At 43.4% G+C, this 15,568-nt stretch overlaps 1 protein-coding gene across 1 annotated transcript in view; it reads left to right on the forward strand.

Moving 5' to 3' along the window:
- LOC122808457 overlaps positions 1–14,953 on the forward strand; it is a 1,306,749-nt gene extending 1,291,796 nt beyond the window's left edge. The window contains exons 6-7 of the mRNA XM_044079417.1: positions 14,587–14,800; positions 14,873–14,953. Of these exons, the coding sequence (XP_043935352.1) occupies positions 14,587–14,800; positions 14,873–14,953 (295 nt within the window). The remainder of the gene's footprint in view (positions 1–14,586; positions 14,801–14,872) is intronic.
- Positions 14,954–15,568: the final 615 nt, after the last annotated feature.

The following is a 15,568-nucleotide window of genomic DNA, read 5'->3' on the forward strand; positions in this document are numbered from 1 at the left end:
AGTGATACCAGGGTAACCCTACAATGTCACATCCAGTCATTAATATCACTCTTGAAGATAGTCACTGAGTGACTCTGCCTAACCTCTTTTGGGATAATATTCCAGAATGAAGGGAGCCTCTGAGTTATGAATGTGCCCCTCCAGCATGTCCTATGTATATCACTCCTGAGGTTCAAGTCTTTCCAGCGTGTATCCTGATGGGATCTGGATATTCTGAGGTGCAGTATGGCCATTAAGTGAGGGTTTGACATGGCTTTATATGTCAGGCACAGATTGCCTATGAATAGGCAGTATGCCACTGAGTAGAGCTGCTGTTTCTTTAACCAGTCAGTATGTGGCATCTGTTTGAGCCCTTTGTTCCTCTTGTCGAGAATGTATGTGGTCTTTCCAGTTGCTGCAGGTGTCTGGTAAGGTGCATGCCGACAGGGTCATTATAGTCATTTATGGGCATGATGAGGGATGAGTAAAGGGGCACAATGTCCTCCCCTGATCTACATGTGAATCCCATCATGATGATGTGGCCCATATAAAATGTTTTCCTAACCACTTTGTCCATGTTGTTGTCAAATGGTAGAATGCTATCAACCTGTGTACACCAAGGTCCATAATACCTTCGTCTGCACTTAATGGATTAACACATATGTGGTACTTTGTGGTCACTTTGTGTTTGACAAAGGGGATGACTATACGCTTTTTGTCATTCACCTTGAGGCCATGGCTGTGGCACAAGTCGTGTGTTTGCAAGAGGCCCTTTTGGAGGATGCGTGTGTTAGCTGGAGAGTTGATTATGGCGTCCGGTGCGCAGTCATCTGCGACTTGCTCAGCCACAGTACTTCCATGTTGGCCTGTACCTATGATAAACATATAATGAACATGACAGCTCCCAGGGCTGAGCCTTGTGGGACACCACTTGTAACTGGTTTGAGGCTGACATGGCTCCAGCAATTCTAACCATGTGTGTTCTGCCCTTGAGCCGCTGTGCAATATCCATAGTGACATAGGGGTTAATATGTACACTGGTGAGCTTCCCTAGAATGCACAAGTGGGGTATTGTATCCAAGGCTTATGCAAGGTCCAGGTAAGCTGTGTATACCTCCTTCCCCTTGACAGTGGCCTTGGTGACTGTTTCAAAGAAATCAAACAGGTTTGAGAGGCAGGATCTGCCATTAACAAAGCCAAACTGTGTATGGTGACATGTCTGTAGGTCCCCAATATCTATATATGTGAGGTTCATGATGATCCTTGCCATAGCTTTGCAGACCAAGCTATTCAGACATATGGGGCGAATAGTGTCCAGGATCCGTTAAGGCACCACCTGAATGTAGAGGGACCACTGTTGCTGTACGCCACTCTTTGGCCACATATCGTGTAGTAAGGCTGGGATTGAACAGTAGTGTTATGTCTGGGTGTAGCTCTTCTTGTGGTTCATGTAGGACACAGCCTGGGACACTGTCTGGTCCCATTGATGCAGTGTTTATTGCTTTGGAGAGGGCAGCTCTTACCTGAGCATCTGTGATGTCAGGGGGGGCAGCACTCTGCTGGGAGTCATATTTGCCCTTTTGGTGTGGTGGGGGGGAGAAGGTAGCAGTGAACCTGTCCACTAGGATGTTGGCAATATCTGTGTGTTTTGTATTTCGTGTGACATCTTGGATTACCTCTGAGCATATCTGGGTATTACCACCCAGGTTCCTAACATAACTACAGAAAGCCTTGTGATTATCCTCAGTGGCTTGTGGAATCTTCTCTCAAAGATGGCCTTAGACAATCGTATGAGTGCCTGTAGTTGTCTTCTAATACTCATCAGTGATGCCTTCACATTTTGGGAGTTTGTTGTATCATGTAGTGGCTTCATCCTTCTATTGTATAGTTTGTTTATGGCTGGTGTCCAGCACACAGGATGTCTGCCTTTGGAGGATTGGGTCATGCTTTCATATGTGGTTGCATGATCCATGCATTCCTGAATGTGTCCATAGAATGCCTTTATACAGGTATCTGCAGTCTGGTCCATATTTACAACAGGCCTGGGGCCTTTGAAGGTTTCCACTTCATTTATGAGTGGTGTGAACATGCTTGACATGAGCTGTTGACTGACGTCCCGCCCTCCAGACTGAGCAAGGTGAGGGTCACATTTAGCTACCTGTCGGGTGATAGAATGTGCCACATAACACAGGCACACAGGTCACTCCACAGCAAGTACAAGTATGAGGCAGTCATTGTCCATGCTGGTGCAAACAACCTGAGATGTACCTCCCTGGACCACATGGAAAGAGACACAGAGGAGCTCTTACAGCACCCTCTCAAACTCAGGACTCCCACACAGCCTTCATGCTCACACTGGAGAGTATAGATTTCTCTGCAAACACCATCATACTGGGTGACGTCAGCTACCCAAACATAGACTGTGAACATTACACAAGCCACAATACCCAAGCTCTAGGGTTCCCATAGATCGGACACTCTTTAGCTGTGGAACAGGTAATCAACCTTCCCACAAGAGGGGCAAATATACTAGACCTGATCATCACAAACATGAGTACAAAATGCTCACCACTGGAAGTATATCCCTCATTGTTGCAATCGAACCATATACTAATCACACTGGAGTACTGGATCCCCCACATATGCAAACCTCGAACACATCGATGTGTGTGTGGGAAATGCCCCTATTAGCAACTGTGACAGTACACTATAGGATGCAGATTCCCCTTTTGAAACACTGATGATGTCAGGACTCTATAACTATATTACCTGAATTAAAGCCCTCCGGTAATTCGTATAGCGCGCTCTGCTAATGTGTCTTTCTCTGGTGTCATAACATAGTTAAGTAGGGGTTTGAATCCTGCAAAGGGAATGTATGTGTGTTAGTATGAGTGGGGTTTGTGTGTGTGCATAATGCTGGGAGGGATAAGTGCCTTTTGCCAACTGGGAGAACACACTACAGGGTGCACATCCCTCCTCCTACACACAGATGATGTCAGCACCCTCTAAGTACAGCATTAGAAAGAATTTCTCCCACTAATGCAAATAGCACACTCTGCTAATGTATCTGCCTCTACTGTCATAACACAGTTAGGTAGGGGTTTGAATCTTGCAAATGGAAAGTATGTGTTTTACCGTGGGTGGGGTTAGTGTGTGTGCACAATGGTGGGGGTGGGATGGGGCTATGCACTGCAGGGTGCACATTTCCCTTAACAAGCAGTGATGTTGACAGCACCCTATACAAACAAAACTACAAAAGAGAAGGTGGTGGTAGCAATAACACATGTAAGGTAACACTTCTTCAAGTAATGTCCACAAAACAAAGTAGGATAAACGAACAATCCTTTTACTCTATACAAACAACATGACAACAGACAACTGCCAGTACTCAGTATAGTGTTACATGCTACTGTAACACGCACATGTACCAGAATATACCTAGATAGTGTTTTGAAGCCTGAATGTGGCAGGTGTGTGGATGTGGGATGTGTCTGTGTGTGCATTTCCGTATGGGAAACATGTTTGATGTGGCAATCAGGGTACCACAGTACCTGATGCACATTACACCTTTGAACTAATGAGGTTGCCTGCACCCTGTGAGTACAGGTAGAGAGGAGGAAATCGGTAGTAATCAACATAATGCACTTCTCAAATGTGTACCTGTCATGTATCGACAGCTACTCATGTAGGGTAATAAATAATGGGAATGGCAGGTGAGAGTGTGCATGTGTGGGGGTAGCAGGGTGTGTGTAAATGCATGTGTGACAGAACAGATACATATAGCTGAATCTACATAACAGCACATGATGCGCATTCCCATAGTCAATGGTAGCATGTGATGGTGTGCAGCTGGTACACTTTGGTAAGTAGTATGGGTGCAGATAACAATTGAGGACATTCATACAGTTACTGCAGCAGGACTGCTGGGATATACACACAATCATAGTGGAACAGTGAACAGTTACCAACATGTTACTACTTATACGCATCTATGTAGTCACCCTGTGCATCAGCAACGTGTTTACCTTTTCCTGCACCAATGTTGTAGTATGCAGGAGGTGGCACAGTGTCATCATATGCACAGGGTGTGGGTTAGGTATGCCCAAGCCAGCCACTGGTAACACCAATTGACATGTGTGTGTATGTGTGTTTGTGAGGGGCAGCAGTGCAGTGTGTGTGTGTATGTGTTTGCCCTAGGTGTTAGATTTCTGCATGTGTGTAAGCACGCACACAGTCCCACATAATGGCTGCCATGTACAGGGTTTTGTGGACAGCCACAGACTGCACCTGTCAGGTCATCCAGATCAGTGTCTGTGGGCATGGACACGGTACCTGTGCCTGGCAGGGGTGCTACGGGCCGTATCCGGTACTAACCCAGACTGGGTACTGTCATCGGAAGCGGGGGGGTGTTGACTGGACACAGTTCCCTGTTGGGACTGTCCAGAGCCACGTGCACGTGGTCTCCTGGGGCGTCCTGATGACAGCACAGACCTAGCATTGCTGGGGCTGGTGCTGGCACTTGAGGTGCGTGAGTGGGCCTGTTGTCGTCCACGGCCACTGCCAGCTGGTGCTGTTGCTGGCATACGGCCACGTCGACGTCGCAAACGCACACCATCGCCCTGGCCCATGGACATCTGGTTGTGGAGCAGCTGTTGTATGTCCCCACAACGTCTGTCAACGACATCTGTGAAGTTACGGATAGCATTCGCAACGTCACGCATGCCGTCTGTCATGGCTGTGCGACATGCTCTCAGCTCCCTCAGACCCTGTCTGGTGTACCTTTCCATACGTGCCTGTGCCTGCATAACAGTCCTCCACATTGGTGGCAAAGTACCACATAGGTGTTAGGCCATTGAGTACAGAAGACATAATTGGGGACCTGGGAAACAAACATGATAGCAATCTGTCATTTGTCAACCACATGGCCAACGTGGATTGAAAGACATGTTGTATAGCCCAGCTAATCATGAGGGATTCACATGTACGGCAGGGGAGGTCATTGTGCCTCTTTACTCATCCATCATCAGGCCTATAATTGCGTACAATGCACCTTTTGGGATGTACCTAACCAGACACCTACAGCAACTGGTAAAGGCCAACAGTACCTCATCAAGAGGATCAAAGGGCTCAAACAGATGCCATATGCTGCCCAGTTAAAGGAAATCCAGCTGTACTCAGTGGCATACTGCCTGTTCAGAGGCAATCTGTGCCTGCCATATACAGCCATGTCCAACCCAGAAGTAATGAACATGCTGCACCTCAGGAAATCAGAGTCCCATACAGCCACACGCTCAGGAGACCTGAACCTCAGCACTGACATAAATACGACATGCTGGAGGGCCATATTCCTAACCCAGAGGCTCCCTTCACTCTGTAATGAACTCACACTACAGGTTAGGGAGAGTCCCTCATTGACCCTCTTCCATTGGAATCTGGATGAGTGGATGGAGATCTTAGTTGTACCCCGGGTATCACTTCTATGTCACTGTTAGACAGAGGCACAGTATACTAATGTCGGACAAGGGCATAGCAGCATAGATCGTAATTGGGTGGCGAAAGACAAACACATTCTACTAGGCTTATCAATGCCCTAGGGCAAATAGCCTAGTATGAACCTATGAACCTATGTGTACTGCTATAGTACTTCTGCCATATGTTGCATGTGTGTGTGTTGTGGGGGATGCACAGGTAATGGCCAGATATTTCTGCACAGGCGACACGTCTGAAACACTCTGTGTGTTCATCCCTACATACTGGATGTGTGTTGCCATCCAACCCTGTGATGTGGACACACATTACTCAGCCTGGATATACATATCCCAACAACACCACAAGCACAGTACACTACCTTGCTATGTATGCATGTAATTACACAGTTATTCACTAGTTAGGACTGTGATGCTATCCATGCAGCCAATTGGGCCAGTGGAAGCCACAACACACACTGCTGGCCCCTTTGCAAAAGCTTACCACAGACATCCCACATAGTGCATGTACTGTGCACACACATATCTAACCCAGAACGTATGCACACCACTTATTTATCCTGTCCAGTGGACTACAGATACAGGCACATTGTATAACAATAGCAGGAGGCTACTGCAGCACAGGGCAGATTCACATGAAGGCAAGGCATCTGTGGTCAGCAGTGTTAAGATGCTTCACATTCACCAAATGCACAGATATTGGCAACATTGTTGCAGACAGTTTAGGTGCAGGTACCCCCCCCCCCATTCTCTTACACAAGTGGAATTAGTTATCACAGATGACTGTAACCTCGCAATCCTCTCACATGTCCAGGTGAGGGCCACCCTCAACATTGCAGAACACATAGCATCACTGTTACGAAATGGTATCCCTGGATGTGTGCTACGTTCACCCCTGGAGGACATAGCACCACATGACAGACTGATATTAATCGCTGGCCATACTACAGGATATGTACCTGAACAGTGCCATACATACACAGTGGTCCCACACCAATGAGGAGTAACCTCTACTGACCCTGGTAACTACTGCATCATATGCACAACTGGCCTTGTGTTCTAAGCTATGGAATTTTTAAGTATGGGCAACATGTACAGCTATATTACATATGTATATATTTCAGGACTATGTACACACAACCTATCTCATGGACATACCTATAGATAGTGAACTATGATACATTTGGAGGTGTCACAGTAAACACAGTATTAACCTGATACTTTGCATTACCTGTGTTTGTGGCAGCTGTTGCTGTGTCAGTGGTGCTGCTTGCTGTTTGCTGCTGCTGCTACTGGTTTTGCTGCTGGATGTCTGTATATTTTTTTTATTTCTCTCTCTGTCTCTCTCTCTCTTTCTTAGTAGGTTTTGTGCAATGACTGCATTGCATGTGTGGAGTGTGGGTACTGGATGCTTTTGTAGGTATCTGCATAGGTCCATGTGATGGCCTCTGCACCAATTGTAAGGCAGCACTGGCTAATTGCATACAGCCAATTGTGTACTGATTGCATGTCTCACTGTGATTTCAGGACAGTGTTATAAAAGGGTATGTGAGATAGGCGTTGCCCTTTCAGATTGCAAGGGCGTGGACCATGCTAGTATGCTGTTGACAATGTTCTGTGAGTGTGAAGGTTAGTACATCTCTCATGCTTCATGCTGTGTTGTGAATTCAGGTTGCTGCATTTCTCTCACCTGTTCCCTGTAGTGAGTGTGTATGCATACTGATGCCTACGACAATATTTCATATGTATTGCTATATATACATATGTGTACATATACATACTTTCATATATGTACATTAGCTGACAATATTGGGTACAAGCTAACAATTTGCAGGGCTGTTTCTGTTAACACTACACTAGTATGGGAATCCAGTAATTGGGACAGTAAAAGTCTGCCTGACATGCTTTGGGTAGTACACATACTATATTGCCTTTATATTCATTCCTACTATTACATGTTCCACTTATTTAGCACTATATTCTTGTATGAGAGTCATGGCTTACTGGTAGGTCATACAGACTAGTGTTACAATGGTCTTGTGGTAGGGCCTACTAGTATGCTTATATTTTGCTTTCAAATTGAGTAAAGGGCCTATCAATCAGAGTGCTGGGGGCACCTTTAAGCAGTTAAAGGGGTTAGTAGGTCTCACAGGAGTCAGGCTGTGTTGCAGATTCTGGTTGCTGCATTTATCTTCACTGTTTCCTGTAGTGAGTGTGTATGGATACTGACACCTACTACTATATTTCATATGTATTAATGTATATATATATATATATATATATATATATATATATATATATATATATATGTACATATATATATATATATATATATATATATATATATATATATATATATATATATATATATATATATGTACATATACATACTTTATGGAAGCCGCGGTGGTGCAGTGGTTAGCATTGCCGCCTCACAGCAAGAGGTTCTCGGTTCGATCCTCGGCTGGGTGCCTTCTGTTGAGTCTGCATGTCCTCCTGTGGTCGTGGGTTTCCTCCGGGTGCTCCGGTTTCCTCCCACATCCCAAAGACATGCTGCAGGTGGATTGGGCACTCTAAATTGGCCCTAGGTGTGAGTGTGCCTTCTGTGGAAGGTTGGGCGCCGGGCTGGCAACTCGACACTGTAAAACTCCACTGCCATTCAATGTGCGGACAGGTGATCCGCTGTGGCGACCCCTAACCGGGATAAAGCCGAAAGAAGAAGAAGAAGAAGATGTACATATACATACTTTCATATATGTACATTACCTTACATTATTATGTACAAGCTAACAATTAGCAGGGCTGTTACTGTTAACCATAAACTAGTATGGGAGTACAGTCGTTCAGGCATTACAAATCTACCTGACATGCTTTGGGTAGTACACATCCTATATTACCTTTATATTGATTCCTACTATTACATGTAATATTTATTTCAGCACTATGTTCTTGTATGAAAGTTATGGCTTAGTGGTAGGTTATACAGACTAGTGTTACCAAGGGGCTTGGAACTGACAGTAGGAATTTTTTTATTTCAAACTGAGTTTAGGACCTGGCAATCAAAGTGCTGAAGGCACCTTTACGCAGTTAAAAGGGTTATTATGTCTCACAGGAGTCAGGCTGTGTTGTAGATTGTGGTTGCTGCATTTATTTTCACTGTTTCCTTTTGTGAGTGTGTGTGAATACTGACACCTACCACTATATTTCACATGTATTAATATATTTATATATATATATATATATATATATATATATATACATACATATATATATATATATATATATATATATATATATATACGTGTACATATAATACTTTCATATATGAACATTACCTCACATTATTATGTACAAGCTAACAATTAGCAGGGTGTTTCCGTGAACACTAAACTAGTGTGGGAATCCAGTAATTCAGGCATTAAAGTCTACCTGACATGCTTTGGGTAGTACACATCCTATATTACCTTTCTATTGATTCCTACTATTACATGTTATATTTATTTTAGCACTATGTTCTTGTATGAGAGTCATGGCTTAGTGGTAGGTCATACAGACTAGTGTTACCAGGGTCCTGGGTTTGAGACTGACAGTGGGAATTTATTTTTCTTTCGAAATGAGTACAGGACCTGTCAATCAAACGTGCCAAAGGCACTTCTAAGCATTTAAAACCAGGTCTGCGCTCGTTTGCGCGGAGCTCACACATGCGCACTCGCGGTGAGCTCCGTGCACAAGCCAAGACACCTGCTATTTTCTTTGAAAGAAAAGAAAAAGGGGTGACAGGAAAGTGGTGAAAAAGGGGTCACAAAGAGGGTAAGACAGTAGGGAAACAAGCTTGGTATTTGCAGGAAGGATGTAGGTGAGACCCATAGCTGCCCATGTCTTTCTCAGCAACAGCTGTGCATTTGTATGCAATTTGGTGTGACATTTGGAACCTTCCACCCCTGAGAGAGGTGTCAGGACAACATTAATACCTGTTGTACAGCCAATTGTAATTAACAGTTTAGATGTCCAGCGAACATGTGTGCAACATGGACAGCTATGTATGGGGCGTAATTTTTTTGTGGGTACAGAGTGCCCTTTTTTTTGTTTTTTTATCAGATGAGAGTGGTATGTCAGGTGAGGTAGTCGGTATAGCTGGGGAGGTAGGTTGGGTAGGTTAACAGACAAGACAGACAAGACGCATACAGAGGCGGTGTATGACACATGTGGGGGGGGTTACACAATTGACGGGGGCGAAGGTTGGGATATCCATGGCACATGAGCCCACAGATGGCAAAAGTGGAACTGATATCCCCACCCATAGGCAGTTGCCACTGTTCCTTCACAGCCCAGGACGGGGCTGTGCTGGGGGCTGTGCGGGCGGGACAACGGGCAAGCCCGTAAGCTGTGCCACCCGGGCCTCAAGCTGGCGTAGGGGCCCAAGGACAGAGTCTTGGATCTCCCTTCGCACCACAGACCGGACAACTTGGAGGGTGAGTGGATGTGCTCCACGCTTGCAGAGGGGGGACGGGCCCCATCCCCTGCAGCGCTTCCACCCGAAGGTGGCACAGGGCCACCGGAGGAGGGTCCAGCCTGGGCACTAGTGCCAGGTGCACTCGCCAGCTGAGGTGGGAGAGGTGGGTCCGCTGGGACCTGCCTTCCCAAGCGTTCTAGGTTTGTGTGTATGTTATGTTAGTTTGGGTTAGTGGCATATTATTCCATTCGAATTAGTTGTAACAGCATGCATTGGTATTCCCATTAAACAGACACCCAGATATTAACACCATTGAACAACGGTCATATCAATATCACATGCATTATTTGAACAGAAATACACAATTGAACAACATGCAGGGTTGATTAATGGCAACAGGCCATCAGGTTTGCCGGTTTGCAGGTATGACCAGGGCACATGCAACAACAGACATGCATATATTTTTGAAACAGGACACATGTCCATGGTTAATGAAATGTTCACATACCAATATTTAGTGTTTTTTTATTTGCAATTATAGGGTGGGGTGGAGAAAGAAAATGATGACACATTCATAAATTATACATTCATATACATTTGTAATAGAAACACAATTAACTTGTGGGTGATACTTTCCCACTGATTCTTACTTGACTGTCATGCTAGACCTGTTACAGATACATCACTATCCTGGTTATTTTGAATTTGATCAGATACATCATCCTGCTACACTTTATGACAGGGCAGGGGACAGCTATGGATGTTTAGTATGTCAGACAATCATTCATTCTATCTGCAAATCGCTGACTGTGATCACCATATACAGAGTTTGGCCTGAACATTCAAGAGTCAGACACACTGAAATCAGTTTGGGATGTTAAATTTTAATTCCCACATGCATTTATTTCTGTAGAACCACACTGAAGCTTATATATTCAGGTGCTATTACTACGTTATTCATTGATACATGACCCTTTCTGTCACTCTCACACATCCTGCAATTTCACAGTTCAGGTTGGTACTTCTTGGCTTTGTTCACATATTAGACCTGTGGGGATTCCAACACTTTCCAGCAGCCTCACTTCTGTCATGATTCAGCATTTCAACAGGGGATATATCTCACCTGTGATTACCTCAGCTTCTGAAGCTGTACTCTTGAGACTACTGCAGGTTATACTACATTTAATTGATGGTGGGACATCTGTATTACAGCACTATTTATTTCTATCACTTATATTCCCAGTTTCACTTGCATACTGATGAACTTGTTGCAGCCATACCTGCAGACTTTTACTTGCTGCTGCACATTCTATTACTTTTTATCAATACACTGCAATGTTCTGCTACGTGCTACACTATAATATTTATTTACAAGTAATAGGTGGGGTTACTAACCTGCATGGTGGCGCAGCCGCACCAGCCTCCGCTCATGTGCCATTCGATTCCCAGAGCGGACACCTGCAGCTGTAATACAAAACAAGTAATATTGGAATACACATCTCCTTGATATCAGCTAGTTGAATTCCTTACATACATACGTAAAATGTAACTTACTCAGTAGTGGGGCGTTGGGCATATCCCGGGCCTCCTGGATCCATTGGGTCAACTGGTCTTGCTTATGTCGCTTCAGGTCCGCATGGTGGTGACGGACCTGCTCACCAGTGCGTGGAATGCCAGTAGCACTGGTCAGATCATGAGCCAACTGGTCCCATACCTCCGCCCTGTACGCTCCCCATGAGACCTGGCCCTGCATGAGTTGGGCCTCATGATGGTGAACTAGGAGCCAGACCATGTATCTGGACTCCTCAACGCCCCACCGCTGTGCTCGAAAGCAACGTCCCTCCCCTACTCCACTCATTCTGCCTGCAGGTCTATTCTACAATCGTTTATGCTGTGTATTCCCACCTATGGGGCTTATATATGCCGATTTTCCCGCACATTTCTATGATTGGCCGGTTTGGAATTGTATCTACTTCACAGAAACTGCTTTATCATGCTCCATTTTGGCTTATGTCCTATTTATATGCTATTTCTGCATTTCTTAGTACTGCTGTCATGGCTTAGTGGTTTAGTACCTTGACTCTAGTGCATGGTATCCTGGGTTCGAATCTGACCACTGACTTTTAAATTTTATGACTGTCTGGAAATGACTTCAGGACCTGTCAATTAATCATGCCAAAAGCACTTTTAAACACTTTAAAACCAGGTCTGCCCTCGTTTGCGCGGAGCTCACGCATGCGCACCGCCGGTTAGCTTGTGGGAGCGTCGCGCAAACGGTGTGCGCTGGATTACACCTTAATTGGCTAGTAACACACATGTTAAACGTAGCACAGCTAGTTGCACACAGTTTTAGCCTGTTAAACCAGTGCTTAGCTATGGGCAAGCAGTTTGCAGCCTTTGAAACACTACTCAGCTACAGGCACTCTGTCTCACAGCAGCTTAGCTATCAGTACATTTCTAAATATTTTTATTATTGTATTACTTGAAAATATATGCTCCATTTCATTCCATTTTACAAAAGGAAATACTTTTACATTTGTACAATACTGTCAGGGGCCTTTTTAGTGCTTATTTACAAAAAAAAAGGTTGTTGTGTGGGCTCAAACCTTGCCTGCCTGCTCTTAAGCCGACAATTCTACCGCTATGCTATTACTTTTTGGCTTACTTTGCATATTTAGTTCTTATATCCTTTTCCACTGATTGCTAACTGCAGTTGCGCTAGTAGCACACCCGCGCACACGAGCGCACACAGTAGCAAACATTTACAGGGTTTAAAAAAAATAAAACAGTTTTTATTTTCATTGTATAACATCTGTTCTCTTTTTACATTGCTGGTCTGTGGGGGCATGTGTTGTGTAGTGTGGTTATATTCACATTTCCATGGCTTCCCTCGTGGCTGTTTACTTTCAGCCATTCTAGACTTCTGGGGGCGAGTCTACGGACACGCCCCCTACTCTCTTACACGGACCGTGTAAGAGTTACAGTGTGATTCAGCATGCCTCATGCACCTCATGCATATGCATGACATGCTGACATCACACCGTTTCACTGCAGCCTCCGTGTAAGAGTTATAACTCTTACACGGAGGCTTCCTGAATCTGGCCCTATGAATTAGACTCTTTTGGTCCAAAGCAGGCTTTTCGAGGACTATTCTCCATGGACTTCTGGACTCTGTTCCATTTTCCTCCTCCCTTTCTTTCTAAGCTTTGGCATTCTACCCATGTAACTTAGACCAGTGTAACAGTGATGTAATGATCAACATAGCCAAGTTTTATAACTAAGCAAATCGTAACAGTGGACATACTGTTGCAGTAGGAACACCTTCCCTCCTTTCCCTTCTTTTAATGCTGTATGCTAGGGTGTGGATATTTTTTCCTCTCCCTTGCTCCTAGCACATACTTGGCAGATTCTTACCTAGCAGGGCCCAAGCCTCCCTTGCTGTGAGCCAAGAAGGCTTTGAAGGTTTGGCACCCTGACCACTGACTATATCGTTCTTTTCAAGCTGTTCAGAGGTTGGAGAATAGAAGGTGCCCTTAAACTTTGTATAGCTTAGGTTAGTGCAAGTGATTTATTCAAACATCTACTGTTATGGTTAGTTTCCTTACACAGCTGTTCTTCTGGTAGTTGCAGATTTGTATCTTAAATGTGCAGGATGTGAAATTATGTTTTTTAATGTTGAAGTGAATAGGAAATGCAGTCTTTGTTTTACTTTTTGTTTAATTTTAAGCTAAGTTTATTTTATTTATTTATTTGTGTGACTGAGTTTGGGAGTTATTTTAGGTGGGCTGTGGTATGGAATTGTGTCTGTATTTTTTCATGTGTGGTGTGTAAACTTTTTGTTTGGGTTTCAGCAAGTAGCTCAGGTTCCCCTTGAAAAGTGGTTACTAGCCTAGTTGGACTAACCAGTTCAACAAAGTATGTATAAATGAATACAGATAAATAAATATGGTAGGTCGAAGGAAATATTAGTCATTCATGTGACATGCCAATGATACAAAATAAACTTATGATGATGTGTCAAGAATGAGGATAAGCTAATATTGATAATTATTATAATTGTTATAATGATGTGCCTAGTTGGGTAGAAGCATAGGGACATCCTTTTAGGGACAGGGTACTTGGGAGATAAACTTTTAGAATAGTAGAATATACAACGTACTTAGTAAATAATATGCAGACAAGATTGGTTCTGCAATCTTTATGTGGCGTCAGATGTATATTTTCTTGTAACTAACAACAGTTCCAGAAAACTGCAGAATGGGATACTGTAAGGAACTGGACAGACTAAGAAGAAAACTGTAAGTTTTATTGTAAACAGAAGAAACATTTTATTCTCCTAATGTTAAATTGTTTTACTGGTGCAGTTTCCTTGAAATGTAGGAAAAAGAAAAAGAGCAAGTTTATAAACAGCACAAACATTTTTTTCTTCTATTATTAGACTCAGCAGTAAAGTAAAACATTCATCCTTGTCTGAGGATTTTTTTTGTTGCAGTAGTTTCTTTAAAAGGTAGATCAAAATTGTTCTGAAGTTCAAACTGAATACAGTATTATGTGTATTCTTGGTCTTTGTGTTTTGGGGAGCCATATTAAGGAGCAGTATGGCATGGTTGTACGGTTACAAAATAATCTTAAGGAATGTGATACTCAGTCTTTCTTTGGTATTTTAAGGACACAGGAAGTAGAGCACTGCAAGCATATCAAGACAGCACCCCCATCCTCCACATCTTCATCCTCATCTTACTCTGTAACAACTACAGTGCCTTCAGAGATTTACACACTGCCAAGTGTTGATGCAGCAATCAGTAACAATGAATCAACTGTCTTATACCCTGATGGAAGTTGTAATGGGACAGTTCATGAAGGCGTACAGTCTGTGTGTAAGGTAAAGATTATATATTTAAATAAAAGATCAGCTTCATGATGTTCTCAATTAAAAAACGCGTCTTGTTTTTAGAATGGTGAACTACTGATATATGCTGAATTCTCATACTATGCTGTAGCTGAAGGTGAAATACACACCCTGAAGTCTGTGTAAGTACTAGACCATGGTCCATGGAAATGTGGATACCTTCTTATTTTAAGTCTTGCTTTCGATGAGCATTATGCTGGTTACTGAGCTTAGTCCATGGTATTGAACTGACACTATTGTTTTGAGATGTAGTACAGAAATTACTGCATTACACAAAGTACTGGCTCACCCAAGGGACTTCAGTTTAGGCTTCAGCTGTTTAGCTGAGATCATTCCCATATACTGTTCATATCCCAGCATGATTTAACCCTTAAAAGGAGCAATCTCTCTGTCTTGTCTGTCTTTCTTTCGCATTACTGTTATAGCTTGTTGAATTGTTAGAGAACTTTTCTGTTTATTTTACCTTGTTTACTTTGCATTGTAAAATTATTTGGTTGACATGTATTAAAATGTCAGTATGGAAAATAGATTCTAACCCTGCATACCCCCACCAAGTGATTTTAATCTGCCTTGACCCATTTATTAGTGCCTGTACTAAAGTTTGTGTACTTGACTACATCATCAGGAGGACACAATATGAATATAAAACTACTTGTTGCCCCCAAACTGTATTAGTGCAGGCAACTTTGGCAGACATACATGTGTTAAAGCTCCAGTGGAAACAAAGTCTTCTGAGTCCAG

The sequence above is a fragment of the Protopterus annectens genome, chromosome 8.part0 (assembly GCF_019279795.1).
Source record: "Protopterus annectens isolate FY-2018-M chromosome 8.part0, PAN1.0, whole genome shotgun sequence".
Taxonomy (NCBI): domain Eukaryota; kingdom Metazoa; phylum Chordata; order Ceratodontiformes; family Protopteridae; genus Protopterus; species Protopterus annectens.